The following is a 17,434-nucleotide window of genomic DNA, read 5'->3' as shown; positions in this document are numbered from 1 at the left end:
TTGCTATTTAAATTATGTATACTTTGAGTTTCTCATATAAGAGAAACCATGTGGTATTTAACCTTCTGTGTCTATTTTACTTAGCGTGGTGGTCTCAAGGTGGGTCTGTTTTCCTAAAAATGACTCAAATTTATCCTTTGCAGTAGAATAGTACTCCATTGTGTATAAGTGACACATTTTCTTTATGCACTCATCTGTTGATGGACATACAGGCCTCTTCCAGGATTTAGCAATTATTTAGTTGTCCTGCTATAAACATGAGTTTGAATTTATTACTCTAATGTGATACCTTTAACTTTTTCAAGAAGATACCCATAAGGGAAATAGCTGGATCATGTGGAATTTCTATTTTTAGTTTTTTGAGGAATGTCCATACTGATTTCCACAGTGTTTGTACTAGTTTACATTCCCACAAAAAAATGTAAAAAGGTTCTTTTTCCCACCTGCAACCTTGCCAGCATTTTTTTTTAAGTTCATGTTGATAGCCATTCTTCATTTCTGTAATGGCCAAAGATTCTGCACATTTTTTCATGTACTTATTGGCCGTTTGTACTTCTTCTGAGAAATATATAATTTCAGTTTCCCATTTTAGGATTGTGTCTTTGGGGGAGTTTCTAATATTTTTTAAATTCTTCATGTATTTTAAATATCAGTCATTTGTAGAGTAGCTGGTAAATTTGTTTCCCATTCTGTAGCTTGTCTCTTCACTCTTGTTTTTTTTTTTAATTGATACTTTTCGGAAGCTTTTTTATTTGGTGTGCTCTCACTTGTTGATTATTGGTGTTATTTCTTGTGCGATTGGAGTTCTCTTCAGAAAGTCCTTGCTTATGTCTATTTCTTCAAGAATTTTACCTATTTTATTTTCCAGCAGATTTAGTGTTTCTGTTTTAATTTCTAGGTCTTTGATGTGATTTTAGTATAGGGTGGGAGATATGGGTCTAGATTCATTTTGCATGTGGTTAACCAGTTAACCCAGTACCAATGTAACAGTCAACTTTGAACATAACAGATCTAAGCCATTCCACAAAATTGTTGAAAAAGTACTTTCAGCTTTTAGGAAGATACTCAAATAAGTTTTATGTGTAGTGCTGGGAACACGGATTTTGGAGTCACAAAAGCTTTATTACCAGTTGTCCCCTGATTATTGTTTGTAACTTTAATGGTTCAGTTACTTCATCTTTGTAAGCCTCAGTTTCCTAGTAAAAGGTGGGTTATAATTTCTCAGGTAACCCTGAGATAATCCATATATAATACACACTTAGCACATTAGAAGCTCTTAAATGTTAATGCCTCCTATTAATATTGTTGTGGATGTGCATTTATATCGATTTCCTCTAAGTTGAAAATCTAGTAAACTATTCTGAGAGGGATCAAATTCATTTTTAGTGTTCCTATTATAATTTAATTAGCTTCATGGCATTTTAATTTTCTAATTGTTTCTGCATATAGATACATATTTGGTTTTCAAATACTGCCTTTTATCCTACAATTCTGATAAATTCACTTGGTAATTTTTCAGTAGATTTCTTAGGGTTTTCTACAGTATATAGTCAGATCATTTGCAAATAAAATACTTTTCATTCTTCCTTTCCAACATTTTTTTCCATTTATTTTTATTTTCTGCCTTATTGAACTGAACTTTCTAAGACTACCAGTACAATGTTAAATAAAAGTGGTAAGGGTCGACCAACGTCTTTCGATTGTTCTTGATCTTATGCACAAGTATCCAGTATTTCAACATTACCTATATTGTAAGTTATAGGTATTGTGCAGATGTTTATTTTCATTTGAGGATGTTTATTTCTACTTCCATTGCCAAAAGGGTCTATCATGAGTGCATGAGTAGGTATTTGCATTCTCTAAAAAATGCCCTATTTTTTTCACATCTGTTGAGATGATTATTTTCTCTTTCATTATGTTATTGTATTGAATTATATATATTTTTCTTTCTTTGTGGTACTGAGAATTGAATCCAGGGCCTTCCCAGTGAGTGACTTCCCTAGCCTTTTTTTTTTATTCTAGTTTTTATTTTGAGACAAGGTCTCACTAAGTTGCCATATTTCTCTCGAACTTGTGATTCTCTTGCCTTAACCTCCCAGAGTGCTTCTATTACAGGCATGCACTACCATGCCTGGCTAATGTGTTGAACTATGTTGAATGATTTTTCCAATGTGAAACCAACTTTGAATCCCCATGATACTTGGGCATGATTTTTGTATATGTTGGTATCAAACACAAGGTTTCATACAGTCTAAGTAAATATTATCACTGAGGCACATCCCTAGCCCTCAGTGATCTTTTAAATATATATGTATACAGATTCCATTTGAGAATATTCCCTCTGTTCATGAATGATCTTTTTAATTTTTTTGTGGTATTGGGAATTGAACCCAGGGCCTTTAAGCTTGCATCCTCAGCCCTTTTTACTTTTGAGACAAGTTCTCACACTAAGTTGTCTAGATGGGATTTGAACTTGTAGTCTTCTTTCTTCAGCCTATGGGCTGACTGACTACAAGCCTGTACCACTGGGCAGGCCAGTGTATAACATGTTCTCGATGGGATTTGATATTCATGGTGGGAAGCACTAGAGTCCTTTAGGTTTCACAGAATGAAGAGAATTATATTGCTTATAAATTAAATTCTCATTCTCAAAATGTGTTTGATGTTTTTAAATTAACCACTATCATTCATTTAAAATAACAGTATATCTAAGAATTGAGAGTAGTTAACTAATGTATTATTGGGTCCAATATACATATAATAGAGAGAGAGAGAGAGAGAGAGAGAGAGAGAGAGAGAGAGAGAGAGAGAGAGAGAGAGAGACAGAGACAGAGACAGAGACAGAGACTGACTGCCTGCAGGGTTATCCTAAGTCCTTTTATACTGAGCCTTCAGCTATTTTTGTTTTTTATTTTGAGACAGGGTGTCTTGCTAAGTCACCAAGTTGCACAGGTTGGGCTCGAATTTAAATCCTGTGTCAGCCTCCTAGAGTGTTGGGATAACGGGCATGCACCACAACACCTGGCTATGCATATAATCCTTTTATAAAGTACTTTGATTTTAATGTTTTAATCGTTATTGTGAAAAATATTTAATGATGCTACCTAAAAAAGTTCAAATTAATATACACAAGCTATGGCAGTTTTTCTCTGTCCTTTATTCCATTTTATGTCAAACAAAGATTACAATTAGAGAGTTTGTACATGGCATCAACAAAGCTTTTATTCTTCTGAGTTGTTAGTATGGTATTTGTTTCAATGCATATTGCTCTTTAAATTTTAGTTGCATGAGCATGCAGCATACCTTGTGGATAGCATGTGGGACTGTGCTACTGAGCTGCTGAAAGACTGGGAATGTATGAATAGCTTGTTGCTAGAGGAGCCACTTAGTGGGGAAGAAGGTAAGAATATTCAATGATGGTATTTTTATTGTATAGACAGTTTTGAAAATGGATTTTACTTGTTTTGTTAATGTTAAAATAGTTGATGCAAAAACCTACTTTGCAGAATTTTATTTATATATACATGAATATTGTGTGACAGATGTAATTACTGTCAAATTTTTTTGTATCTGGTTCATCTTTTCTTTAGATATGTAGATAAATGGTGGTCAGATTTGGAATGCTAAGGGTTTTAGGAAGGTTTAACTTGTTCTGATCTTTTTTTTGATAAGTGATGGTATTTTCTTTAGTGCATTAGGTCAGATTTTGTTCATAGGCAGAAGAAACATATAATTGTTACAAGTGGCATGTAGGGAGAAGAAATAGGTTAACTCTTTCTAATTTCTTTCAGCACTAACAGACAGACAAGAGAGTGCTCTGATTGAAATAATGCTTTGTACTATTAGACAAGCTGCTGAATGTCATCCTCCTGTGGGAAGAGGGACAGGAAAAAGGGTATGCTAATGTTTTTCAATATTCTAAATAGTGTTTTTCTTTTCTAAGTATCTGTTTAAAAAATCCAATTTTAACCTTGGAACAAAAATTTTTGATATTTTTTTTCAAGAGACTTGCTCATATATATGTGTGTGTGTTCAGTGTAAATTCATTCATTCATTCATTCGAGACGGTCTCCCTATGTAGCTCAGGCTGGCCTTGAACTCACTATGTAGCCCAGGCTGGCCTCGAACTTGCAGAGATCCTCCTGGCTCAGCCTCCAGAGTGCTGGGATTACAGGTACACCACTGCTCCCGGCCAATGGAAATTTTAAAGCATTAGCAATTTGAGAAATTGTAATTATTTTCATGAGTTCTTTGTTACCACATGAAATACTGATTGAGAGTCCCTGCCTTCAAGATTGAATGTAATGCACCATTGGTGCATTTGTGTGTTTTGGTTTATTTATAGCTTTGCTTTCTTTTTCTTATAAAATTAGACACAAAATGGGAGATAAACTAATCATTAAAATTGGAAATTGCTATATCATGGGGTCAAATTTTAATGAATTATTGCAGAATTCACTTGTATTTATAATTTATATAGACAGTTCCACAGGCTTTTGATCTATTTTTAAGCACAAAAATATATTTTTATATTATGACTTAGTATATGTGAATATATGTGTATTTGTTTACAACTAAAAGAGAATTTCATGTAAAAGTAGTGAAACAGTATGTGATACATTCTATATTTTTCATTTTCTTACTTGTAAATTAATTTTTTTGCTGTGTCAGGGATCAAACCTAAAGCTTTTGTGTATGCTAGCCAAGTGTTCTACACCTCCAGTCCCTATTTCTGTTTTTTAAAAAATTATTATATTGCTGTTTTTAAATACTAGTTGCAACTTACTATTTTGAATTCATCTCATGTGTCATGACCCACAGTCTATAGCAAGCTGGAATGCTGTTCAATTTCATTATATATAAACTCCCAAAATACATTTCCTGTTCCTATTTTCCCTTCTACCTAAAGGTAGAGTTGATTAGTCTAATTTGGTGCTGATTTTTCCTCTACAACTACTCAGTTGTTTTTCTTTTTAATTACAGGTGGCTTTGTGGTTTCGTTGTGTGTTTTGTTTTTAAATAAGGAAGAAGTTATTCTCCTTAGTATTACTTTTAGGGTTAAAGTTTTATAGTAGAAATTTTTGTATCCATCATTTAAAATATAGTTTTGTTACTTACGTTGTATGTACTAAAACTTGAACACTTAACAGTATTAATGGGCTTAGTAAATTCTTATAAAAGTTTTTGTGTTACTTCAGGTGCTGACAGCGAAGGAGAAGAAGACCCAGTTGGATGACAGGACAAAAATCACTGAACTATTTGCTGTGGCCCTTCCTCAGTTATTAGCAAAAGTATGTTTGTGCTTATATCCCAGTATTACTAAGGAATGACATGTCATTTTTTCAGAATGCCACAGCGAATATTACAGTGTTTACTTAGCATTATTGTGATGTTTTTAACAAGGTCTTTTTATTTCAAAGTACTCTGTAGATGCAGAAAAGGTGACTAACTTGTTGCAGTTGCCTCAGTACTTTGATTTGGAAATATATACCACTGGTCGATTAGAAAAGGTAAGATAATTTTGGTGAATAAAAAACCTTAAACAGAAAATGTTACTTTACTTCATCATATTGTTCGCTTATATTTTTAAAATATATTTTTGTAATATTTAATGAAGCCTGTATCTTCTATATTTTAAAGCAGTTGGCTTTAGAGAATGATGCTAATGAGGTTTCTCTTTGCCTCGTGCCCATAGCTGTACCTTCATTCTAAATTTATGGGAATGTGTCATGAGTGTTTTTTTTTCTTACACTGTTTAATGATAAGTACAAAATAAATGAAGTCAATAGATCATTGAACACTTTTAATATGTTTTAGGAACTTGTGTAAGTTCTTTATGTGTATCAACATTCTTACCTGAGCCCTATGAGGTAATACTATTCCCAGTAATGTTGAATAAATAAGTATGGATTTATCAGTGTATTTATTTATTTATTTATTTATTTATTAGTTTAGAAAACAATTTAAAATGTATGCCTTATGTTGTAAAATTAGTATATTTGAAAATTTTCAATGTGGTGGTATGGTAACTTAGTTTTAATGAAAAAAATTTATTTTGCAGCATTTGGATGCCTTACTGCGCCAGATAAGAAATATTGTAGAGAAGCACACAGATACAGATGTTTTGGAAGCATGTTCTAAAACTTACCATGCACTCTGTAACGAAGAATTCACAATCTTCAACAGAGTAGATATTTCAAGAAGTCAACTGATAGATGAATTGGCAGATAAATTTAACCGGCTTCTTGAGGATTTTCTACAAGAAGTATGTATTACAAGTAATTTTGTAAGTTGGGCCTTTCCCATCCAGTAAACTAATTAGTCACTTCAGTATTAGTCCTGGTGATAGTCTAGCAGTATGTTGAAAAGTTGTTCAGGCTTTCAATCCTGTGAATCATCAGACTTACTTTTCCACCAAAATAGGAAAAGGGTATGAATTTGTGTCTTGGAAAAGGTGAAAGCAAAATGAGCATTTCTCCCTTGTTTTCAAGAAATGATGTAGACTGTTTTCTATTTTTAGTTGAATATGAGCCTATTTGGGAATAGAGTATTAATGGAATAGGAAAGTAGAGCTAGATTGAGACCAACTAGCTACAGAAAGCAGGGAGTTTCTTAGTGTTTTGGCAGTGTTGCTTAGAGAAAGGCAATTATGGTCTTTGATATTATAGAGCCTTAATAAGTTGCTATTATAGCCACTGTTGCTTTTGGAGTTTTCCACCTTTTTCTATTATATATCCAAAGAGGCTTAGAGCATTGACACTCAAATATATTTATATTTTTATTGTAATTGTTTTTTCAAGAAATACATATTTGTATTATAATTTATTTGAATGAAATAGTCATAATTACCAACTTAATGCATTTAGATTTTTCCACATCATTTTTCTTGTTAATGCTACAAAAATCGTACAGACTTTGTAATTTCCATTTTTCTAATTTTATCAAGTTCTTTAGGTGTATGGGTACATGTTTAACATTACTCTAGGCTTATTAAGTTTTACTAATGGGAGGATTGTGCAAATATGTTCTGCAATTATCACATTCTTAGTTAAAAATTTTAATGACTCTTGGTGGCTGAATATGATTGTGATTAGGACAAGTTAATTTAAAATCAAGCAATAGTTTGTTAATTAAGCTTAATTTGTAGAAATATTAAAGTTTAGAAACAAGTGTGTTTTTGAGAGACCTGGAGTTCAATATAGTAGATTCAATAGTGTTTAAAGAATTTTATGTTTCATGTAGTAAGGTTCATAAAAATTTCCCCAAACTTAAGTTACCTTGTATTGAAGAGTATATTAATAAATGTTGATAACCCAGAAAACTAGCATATCTACTCATTGTTCAGAGGGTTTATTCCATTTATTTCTGATTAGTCCAATATATCTTTTTAACACCATGTTTAGTGTACCTAGGTTTTGTAATTTAGGTGTTGTCTTTTATAATCTCTTATTATCTAATGTTTTCTTTAATGCTCTAGTGCATTTATTATTGTGAAATAGTAAATATCTACAGTTTTATGTCATTATTTAACCAAAAAGGGGAGAAAAATTTTACTGTTCTTGCTTCTTGAATGTACTGTACTTGTGATAACCTATGTTAACTCAGTTCCCTAGCCACATGGCCTTAAATTTGGCCAGATCTAGGTATTGAATGATGAAGCTAATTTGTGGCTTTTATTATGTTATTCTTTACTTTTCATGGTAATATCACTATATTGATAGCCTATGATTTTTCACTTTGGTAGTTCTTTTTTTTTTGGTACCGGGGATCGAACTCGGGTCCTTGTGCTTGCGCAGCAGGCGCCGAAACCACTGAGCTAAATCCCCGGCCTAACTTTGGTGGTTCTTAATGTGCAATCATGATTCATAGGGCGAAGAACCTGATGAAGATGATGCTTACCAGGTATTGTCAACATTGAAGAGAATCACTGCATTTCATAAGTAAGTTGATTATATTTTTGATTTCTTAAAACTGTTGCAAAATCAGCTTGCATATTTTATAGGTTTTTATGTTTTTAAATTCTTTATTAGCTTTCTTTTGCTTTTCATAAGAAAGTACCTGGTAAAGTCATGTTTTAAATTGAGAGTGACTGAAAAATTATCTAACATACTTTAAAAAATTATTGTTATAGTGGCGTGTTAAAATGTTTGGCATGTTTACCTTAGCAGTGCTCTGTTAACAGTCAAGTACAAAGGAGTTATGATTTGGCTTAGTTTTTTAACATAACTTCTTTTTTGTTTTGTTTTTTACAGTGCTCATGATCTTTCCAAGTGGGATTTGTTTGCTTGTAATTACAAACTTTTGAAAACCGGAATTGAAAATGGAGATATGCCCGAGCAGGTTTTTATTTATTTACAAGTTATATATTTAACTTTGAGAATGAAGGCTGTGACTTAAATTTTATCTGTATTTTCTTGGTTCTGTTTTACAGATTGTTATTCATGCACTTCAGTGTACTCATTATGTAATCCTTTGGCAGCTTGCTAAGATAACTGAAAGCAGTTCTACAAAGGTTTGTGGTGTTCACCAGTGTTTTTTTTTTTTTTAAGATGAAATATCATTTATGGTTTATGGCAAACTTACATCTTTAATAAGACTAGTTATTTCATTGTAGTTGTACTTGTTTCTAATCTGTAGTTCAACATGTACCCTGAAAAAACATCCAGTTCTTAGTTTGATGTATATTCAATGAAAGGGCTTTAATATGGTTTGTTTCGAGTTATGATTTTAAATTAAAATTGTTCCCATGTAAGTGGTATAATTTATGACTTTACCTCTTCTCAGAATTGGATAGTAGAGCTAAAAAGGTTGGTTTATATAAAGCATATCCAAGAACCTTTCAAACAAATAGATACAACTGTTGCATAAAGATCATAAGTCAGCTTCCCTGAATTGTCTTGAGCCCTGCTATTATTTTGGGTTCACCTTCATTTTTCAGATCTCTCTATTGATAAACCAAATTCATGAGAAATCATTCTCTGATTGAATATAATGTACCAAATTGCTAGGACATGGAGCTTTTAAAATTTTACCCATAATCTCTCATGCACGCAAGTTATTGAATTAAGTAGGACTACTTTTTCTATTTGCAAATTGGAAGCTTAAACATTGTACCATCAGTAGTTGATGTTGCCTTCAACATTATTTGGGCTCATTTTTATAAAAAGCGATTTCTGTGAGTTACATATTTAGATGTTCGTATTTTTTTTCCTAAAGGAAAGCCTTGATAATATATTTGTAATGCCTAAATCCATAGAATAATGTTAAATTCTTAGAATTTCTCTTTGCTTAATTTTAAGATGCTGCTAATATCTGCAAATAGACTTTTTTTCTTGAGAAATCAATAGAGGGTTGTTGTTAAAATAATGTACTTTTGTCAAACACTCAGAAAGAAGTTTATTTAATTAGTTATCAAAGTGATAGTAGGAATAGTAATCACATTAGTGTATGATTACTTAAGTTGAAAAACTGAAAATTAAAATGAAAAAAGGCAATATTTTAGAGGGAAAAGATGAGTAAAATAACTGACGCTAAAACTTAGTTGAGCTTTTATCACATGTGATCTTCCAGTTAAATATTTTTATTTAACTTCTATTACATATACTCAATAGGTACTGATATTCTGTCATTTGGCATTCAGTATCAGAAGATGGCCCAAAGGTTGTAACAATGTGGACAGTCTTTGTGAATAATTTTGTATTTCAAATAAATTGATAGATATTTAGAAATATAAGATTGAACTTTTTAGTGTATGTTTGAGTCATTTCAAAGTTTATAGTAATACTACAAAACTGATTTTGGCCAGGGATTTAGCTCAGTGGTTCCACCGCCTGCCTCGCAAGCTAAGGACCCTAGTTCGATCCCCGGTACAAAAATAAAACAAAACAAAAAAAAACAACAACAAAAAATACCTGATTTTGCAACCCCTTCCCTTATTTTTTAATCAGTATAATTGGTATCTGTCAAAATAACACATGGAAGATACCATATCCACCCTCATCCACATTCACCTCCATATGGGGATGGCACCCAGGGTCTTCACACTGAGATATACATCCCCATCCCTTTTTATTTTTTATTTTGAGACAAGGTCTTGCTGAATTGTCAGACTGAGCTCAAACTTGCAGAACTACTGCCTCAGCTTCCCAAAGTGTTGGGATTATAGGTGCTATTTCTTTTTAAAATTACTTTGTTTGATTCATGTGTTCACTCTTCATATAATAAAGTGAATCTGGAGCAGTTTTTCTCTTAAAGTATTCTGAGCTGGTGACTTTATTAAATATAACCATACATGTTATATCCATGTACTCCTATGCCAAATGAAGCCCACTATATTTTATAACTAATATGGACTAATAAAAATACAGTCACATATAATTTCGTTTTCTCATTGTAAATGACCATGACTACTTAGGATATTATCCATTTATATACTTAAAACTTGAAGGCTCCAGTTTGATGAGATTTGTAAGAAAAATAGTCCCGTTTTTTCCTAATTATAAAGAAATTTAAATCAAATGCTCAAGTATAGTTAATAAAGTTTTTTGTAATGTAAAACATTTTAAGGAAATATTGTGGATGAGTTGTTTATGCAGCATCTTAAACTGTTTATGTTAAATTTTTTCAAGGAGGATTTACTGCGTTTAAAGAAACAGATGAGGGTATTTTGTCAGATATGTCAGCATTACCTGACCAATGTGAATACTACTGTTAAAGAACAGGTTAGTAATTGCTATAGATCTTTTGTAAGCAGCCTTTGTAAATCTAAACTAATAAGAAAATTTAACACTAAGGTTCAGCAAAGTAGAAATGTGTCTGTCTATATATACCATGTTTTTAAAAAAGCAGATTAATATATTGAGCTTGCAGATAATAAAATTGATTTATCAATTCATAAGAGTTTATAATTGCAGTATGGATTACATATTGTACTTATGTTATTTTCTTTTTGACATAAATGGCAAACAAATTCACTTATATGAATTATAGGTCTATGAAATTATAGAAGTCACTCTTGAACAAGTATAACAAGTTTGCTTCAAGGAGAAAAATGTCCATGAGGTTTTGTCATCTCTGAGTATATCAGATGTTGACATTTATGCCTCTTCTGATTTTATGTGAAATAAAAATTAATTACTTATCTTCCATCCAAGTGCTACCTTCACATCTTATATTCCTTCATTATTGCCAACTTTCTCAACTCTAAAAATAGACTGTGACCTGGTTTGATCTGGAACTAAAGTCATGTTCAGTTCTAATTCTTTATTGAGAGTTTTGAGCTCATTTGGAATATGCTTTATAAATGCTTCTGTTAGGTAGATATTTTGATAAACATTTCATAGGAAATACTAATGTGTAGTCAAAATGCTTTTGATTTCAAGTTTTTTTGACTTATATATAAATTAAACTTTGTCTTTTAGTGTAGAATCTGAATAATCACTTACCCCAAGGGCTATATTTGGAAACTGATACGTTAGGTACTACTTTAAGAGTGTAGTTGCTTCTTTTTTTCTTTTTGGTACTGGGGATCGAACTCGAGTCCTTGCGCTTGTGCACCAGGCGGCGAAACCACTGAGCTAAATCCCCAGCCCGTTGCTTCTTAAATTTATCAAGAAAGTTCTTTAAATATAATTATCCTTTTGTTATTTGTCTTTTTTATTAAAATATCAAAACATTTTTCTTTTTCTTTTTAGTACTGAGAATTAAACCCAGAATATCACCCATGCTAGGCAAGCATTCTGTCAATGAGCTACATCCTTAGTGTTTTTAATTCAATTTATTTATATTTTGGTACTGGGGATTGAACCCAGTGCCTCACTGCTGAATGAGCTACATCCCCAGCCCCCTTTTAAAATTTTTTATTCCGGACAGCCTCAGATTTGTGATCTTCCTTCCTTAGCCTCCTGAGTACCTGAGATTACAGGTGTACAGCACCATGTCTGGCTCAAATCTAATAATTTCAAAATTTACATATTTTATAGTTAAAAATTTGTAATCAATGCCAACTGTTAGCCTATTTTTTCTTATTTCCAACTTCCTCTTCTACCTCTTGTAAATATATACTTGGGCATACATAAAGTAGAAGATATTCAGTGGTCAAAATGCAGTTATTGAATTTTTCTTTCTTTCTTTTTTTTTTTTTTGGTACTGGGGATCGAACTCGGGACCTTATGCTTGAGAGGCAGGCAGCAGAACCACTGAACTAAATCCCTGGCCCACAAAATTTCTGATAGTAGTAAAGTGAAGTTAGATTTATTCTATTAAAATATTATTTCAACCACAGGTCCAACCAAATACATCTCACATGCACATGTCTGTGACCAAAATCCTCAAGTTTCTAATTTTTATAATGTTAACATATAGTTCTTGTGAGTTATCATTTATAACCCCCAATATAAATCTCTTTGTTAGGTCTTCTAGATTAATTATGGTATTGTTAGTTTGCTTATCAGTTTTCTTAATAGCTAGCAGGAATATGACCTGGGCATCCCATTTGACCTGCCTCTAAACCTAATTAGTAAATATCATTACACTTTGCTTTTATTTTATGTTGTAAATTTTTATAAACTGAAATATCCTTATAGGTATAAACTACTTTTATATTAGTAAAATGAAGAGACTGAAGAAGCAAAAGCATATAATAAAGAGGAAAAGTAAATATGGTTCTGATAAGGAAAAATTATTAAAATCTGCCTTGTGTTATATGTTATAACCTGTCTTTCCAGTAAGTCTTATGTTAAATGTATTTTCTGATTAACTTTGTGACCCAAAAGATTTTTATTACTTTTTCCCAATAGATAATTATGTTTTTGCAGCTATCTTTTGACTAAACCACTCTTTGACTCCATTTAGCAGTTTTTAGTAAATTTTTTGCTATGTAATTTTAGCTCTATGTTTATTATGATACTTTCTGGATTGCCTTCTATGTAATACCTAGGTATATAGTTTCTACTTAATCACTATACAAATGGAAGGCAGTGCTTTAAAAAATACCATATATTTTTAAATCATTATTCTACTACTCATCTTCTACACATTATTTTCTTCAATAGGACAATGAATGGTACCAAGTTTATATATTATTGTTTTCCCCCAGTACTGGGGATTGAACTCAGGACCTTGCACTTGCAAGGCAGGCTTGGCGCCACTGAGCTAAATCCCTGGCCCAGTGTATTATTTTTGAGAATGAATACCATGAGACATTTTGGTATAGTGCAGAGTAGGAAATTGGAGTCTGAAAACCTCCCGACTGCATATTCTGGCAGTGTTAACATATTGTATAAGCCACATAAAATTGGTGAAAATAATGTTTGTGAAATACCTTGTATAATAAAGCATTATGTAAATATAGTAATCTTTTTATAGAAATTATATTTCATCACTTTAAAATCTTAGAGCACTAAAGGATGAATTTCTTCATTTTCAAATATAGAAAAGTTGGGTTTTAATTCTGTGTTAAATATAGAAGATATACGCTTGGTAAGAAACCTTGTAACATCCTCTTCCTTTATTTTAATAGGCCTTCACTATTCTATGTGATATTTTGATGATCTTCAGCCATCAGATTATGTCAGGAGGACGAGACATGTTAGAGCCATTAGTTTACACTCCTGATTCTTCATTGCAGTCTGAGTTGCTCAGCTTTATTTTGGATCATGTCTTCATTGAACAAGATGATGATAACAATAGTGCAGGTAATTTTATTGCTATGCTTTTGTTAAATCTTTGTGAACACCATAAGTCAAAGTAACAGTGGTGTTATAGTCTTGCATTACAATTTACTTTAAAACATAAAACACAGATGTATGTTCTGACACATTAGTGTTCTTTTAGATTATTGTAGAGCATAGGCTTTCAAGTTAGATCTCAGCTTATTACTAGTCCTGAACCTGTGTTTTTACCTACCTCATAGAACTGTGAAGAACAAAGGGACTAATATAGTGCTTAAGCGTATTACAGATATTCAGTAAAATTTATACCCTCTTTCCATTGGTAAGACCAGTTTCAGATAATTTGAGAATAAAGTATTTAAGTGACTTTGTTGTATACTTGTATAAGTTTTCATATTTTGAGAGTTTTACTGTGATTTCTGAACGTTAGCAAAATGTTAAAAACTTCTTTGTAGCAGTCGGGATAGTACAGAATGTTCATAGAACAATAATTAAACCAAATTTGCCTAATGTTATATTATTCTTCCATGCTAATTACATACACAGCTGCCTTACTTGAATATGAGGTCCTGGAACAGCAATAATATTTGTTGACTTCTGGGTTTGTTTTTAATATGAAGTTACACTTGAAGGAAAATAAAACATCAGCATCTATCTATCTATATATAAATTGACACATCCGTGTATATTAAGTCTAAAACATAACAGTGAAGTGCTTTGTGCTCACACACTAAAATCTTACCCAGCATGTGACAGAGATAGTCAGAGTAGCCAAAACAGGTGTTAAGAATTTGTGTAGTAAAGTTTTTATGCTTTCAGTTCTCACCTTTTACTCTTAGCCATTAGTTTAGTTGTACTTCTTACTATTCATTTGACAAACATTTACTGGTCAGCAATATGCTAGATGCCATATATATGAAAATAGGGGAGAGTCTTTTCAAGAAGTAAACTCAAGTGCATGAGACATCTAAAACATAGTTCCAATGCAAGTTAATATGTAATGGAGGCATGTACAAAATGTGGGTATGTAAAGGAAGTTCTAACTAGTCTGCATCTTTGATACAAGCTAATATCTGAAATGGATCTGAAATATAGTCATATTTCTTTCAGATTTTTAAAAAAGAAATAAAGACACTGACAATCTATAATAATAATAACTGACACTTATGAAAGGTCCACTGTGTTGGATACTTCTCTGCATTCTTTAATCCCCATAAGAGAAAAGATGGCTTGGCTTTGTTTTGCTTTGCTTTGCTCTTTTCTCTCCTCCCCTCCCCTCCCCTCCCCTCCCCTCCCCCCTCTCCCCCCTCTCCCCCCCTCCCCCCTCTCCTCCCTCTCCTCCCTCTCCTCCCTCTCCTCCCTCTCCTCCCTCTCCTCTCTCTCCTCTCTCTCCTCTCTCTCCTCTCCTCTCTCTCTTCCTTTTTTCCTTTTCTTTTTTGTACCAGGGATAGAACTCAGGACCTTGTGCTTGCAAGGCAGGGATCAGCACCACTGAGCTAAATCCCCGGCTCACGATGGCTAATTTTTTATAAGAAATAGAGAAAAAATAAGAAGTAGAGTTTAAATTTCTTAAATTAGGGCAATTTAGTCTGTAGGGGAAAGAAGTCTGTGCCTCTAGTTCTTGTGAGCGGTGCTAAGCAATGCTTGGAAACACTATCATGTAGAAATATGCCAGTATAATGAGAGTTGTCAAGAAAAGATTAGCTTATATGTGTTCAGTGTGATCTTTTAAAAGAGTGAACGATACCTTTTAGGCATTTAAGCAAATGACTTTGACATACTGGAACATATGATAAAACTAGTGCATACCAGTAATACAGAATAGTGGGGTTTAATTTGATATATTAGTAGATGCATTTAGCATTTTGATTATTTTCTACCCCATTACTCCTTTTCCCTTTCCTCCTTCCTCCGCCGACCTCCTTCCCTGTCTCTAAAATTCTACCTTCCTGTTTCCTGTCATCTCTCGTTTATTGTATTTTTTCATTTATAGATTTTTCATGTGAGAGAAAACATGTGATATCTAATTTTTAAAATTTTTATTCTTAAAATTTGGTTTTAGGGACTGGGAGTATAGCACAATGATGCAACATGTGCTTAGTGTACTTGAGGGCTTAGGTTCAATTTTCAGCACCAAGAAAATGTTTCTGGTTTTAATTTATTAGCAATTGCCAAGGATTACAAGTGGCAAGGTAAAATCAAAACAAAACAAAAAGTAAATCAGTAAATAACAATTTTTTAATTTTTTTGATGTTGGGAATCTTAAATTGAAGTGACAAGGTATGAACCAAGTATTTACAAAAGATGAGCTACAAATGGCTAACAAAATACACAAATCTTTAATGTCACTAAAAAACCAGTAACCAAAAAATGTAAAGAAATAAGATTTTTTTTACCCTATAGAGATAGATGTTTTTAAAAATAAGTAATTTTGTTTTTGAATTCCATTTAGAAGAAAATTCTCTACACAGCTTTTTATGTAAAACACAACACAGTTTTACTTAAATTATCAGATGATTAGAAGCAATCCTTGGATTGCAGTGGGTCTTCCTTGACTATTCATTTAAAAATAAGTCTGTCCTCTTGAAATTGAATGGTCAGATTTTCCATAATGGATGGCAACAGAGAAATGTGAAATTATCTTGAAAAGACAGAATGGTTTCTAGGCCAGGGCAATAGAATCATATTTAATATATCTAAAAGAGGAGTACATAAATAGAATGGAAGGTGAGAAGGAATAAGAGAATTTTGAGGTTGGTTGATTTCAGAAAGAAGAAGCCTTAATCAAAAGATGTTGAATATGCTGATCACACTGACAAACAATCTTGTCAGGGAAGTATAAGAATGTGTTGGGCAAGCTTTGCCTGACTTCCCTAAACATCATTTCCTCTGACTCACTATTTCTGTTTCACATTCACTAAACAATCCTCTTAATTTATTGTTTGATGTTACAAAAATAGTTTTTAGTGTAACTGATTTCATTGTTTTTTCCACTTTTAAGCTCGCCAATAAAATGGTTAGAATGTACTATGAATTAAAAATGATTGATTAAAATATCTTAGTTTTTGACACTTTTTCCCTAGATGGTCAGCAAGAGGATGAAGCCAGTAAAATTGAAGCTTTGCACAAGAGGAGAAACTTACTTGCAGCATTTTGTAAGCTAATTGTATATACTGTGGTAGAGATGAATACAGCTGCAGATATCTTCAAGCAGTATATGAAGGTAAAGTTGAAAAATGGGTATAACATGTTAGTTTTTAAATGCTTAAATTGTAACACAGGCTTTTATGCTTGGTTGCTACTGAAATTTTTAAATAGTAAATTACTTTTCCTTTAAAATATGTGTATTTTAAAATATTTAACATTTTATTATATCTTCCGTCTTCCAATTTGTGGAGTTTTCATTTGTGATCATTTATACTGGGAATATTAGATGTTATCTGTAACTATTAGAAAAGAAAATTACATTTGTGATTTAGCTGAAGATAACAGGGAGATGTTCCCCCCCCGCTTTATTTAGCATTAAAAAGTGTTATATTTGGAGTCAGGAGACCTAGGTGGCAGTTTTAACTTGGTTACTATGGAGCTTATGAACTTGAGTCACTCAATACCTTTTGCATCCTGAGTTTCTTTGTTAGTTTCACTTCACAGGACCTATAAGACTCCTTTTAGCTTTCAAAATCTGACTTGATTCATAGTAGATTATTCATAAATTTTATAAATGTAGGAGATAGTCTTAATTTGAAGTAGGAGAGGATATGGTT

The 17,434-nt window shown here is 32.3% G+C and overlaps 1 protein-coding gene across 9 annotated transcripts in view; it reads left to right on the top strand.

Annotated features, from left to right (window-relative positions):
* The window catches only part of Stag2 (STAG2 cohesin complex component), a 135,287-nt gene that overhangs the window by 96,876 nt on the left and 20,977 nt on the right, over positions 1 to 17,434 (top strand). For all 9 annotated transcript variants that reach the window (XM_087199769.1, XM_004860021.4, XM_087199772.1 and 6 more), the window contains 11 exons: positions 3,283 to 3,400; positions 3,792 to 3,895; positions 5,199 to 5,291; positions 5,421 to 5,510; positions 6,062 to 6,265; positions 7,870 to 7,940; positions 8,253 to 8,340; positions 8,432 to 8,512; positions 10,629 to 10,721; positions 13,520 to 13,694; positions 16,754 to 16,893. In XM_087199769.1, the coding sequence (XP_087055895.1) occupies positions 3,283 to 3,400; positions 3,792 to 3,895; positions 5,199 to 5,291; positions 5,421 to 5,510; positions 6,062 to 6,265; positions 7,870 to 7,940; positions 8,253 to 8,340; positions 8,432 to 8,512; positions 10,629 to 10,721; positions 13,520 to 13,694; positions 16,754 to 16,893 (1,257 nt within the window). The remainder of the gene's footprint in view (positions 1 to 3,282; positions 3,401 to 3,791; positions 3,896 to 5,198; positions 5,292 to 5,420; positions 5,511 to 6,061; positions 6,266 to 7,869; positions 7,941 to 8,252; positions 8,341 to 8,431; positions 8,513 to 10,628; positions 10,722 to 13,519; positions 13,695 to 16,753; positions 16,894 to 17,434) is intronic.

Source organism: Heterocephalus glaber, unplaced genomic scaffold, assembly GCF_053883595.1.
Source record: "Heterocephalus glaber isolate CG9 unplaced genomic scaffold, H.glaber_assembly_v1.0 deba00001729, whole genome shotgun sequence".
Lineage (NCBI taxonomy): Eukaryota > Metazoa > Chordata > Mammalia > Rodentia > Bathyergidae > Heterocephalus > Heterocephalus glaber.
This window is presented reverse-complemented; position numbering and strand designations above follow the sequence as displayed.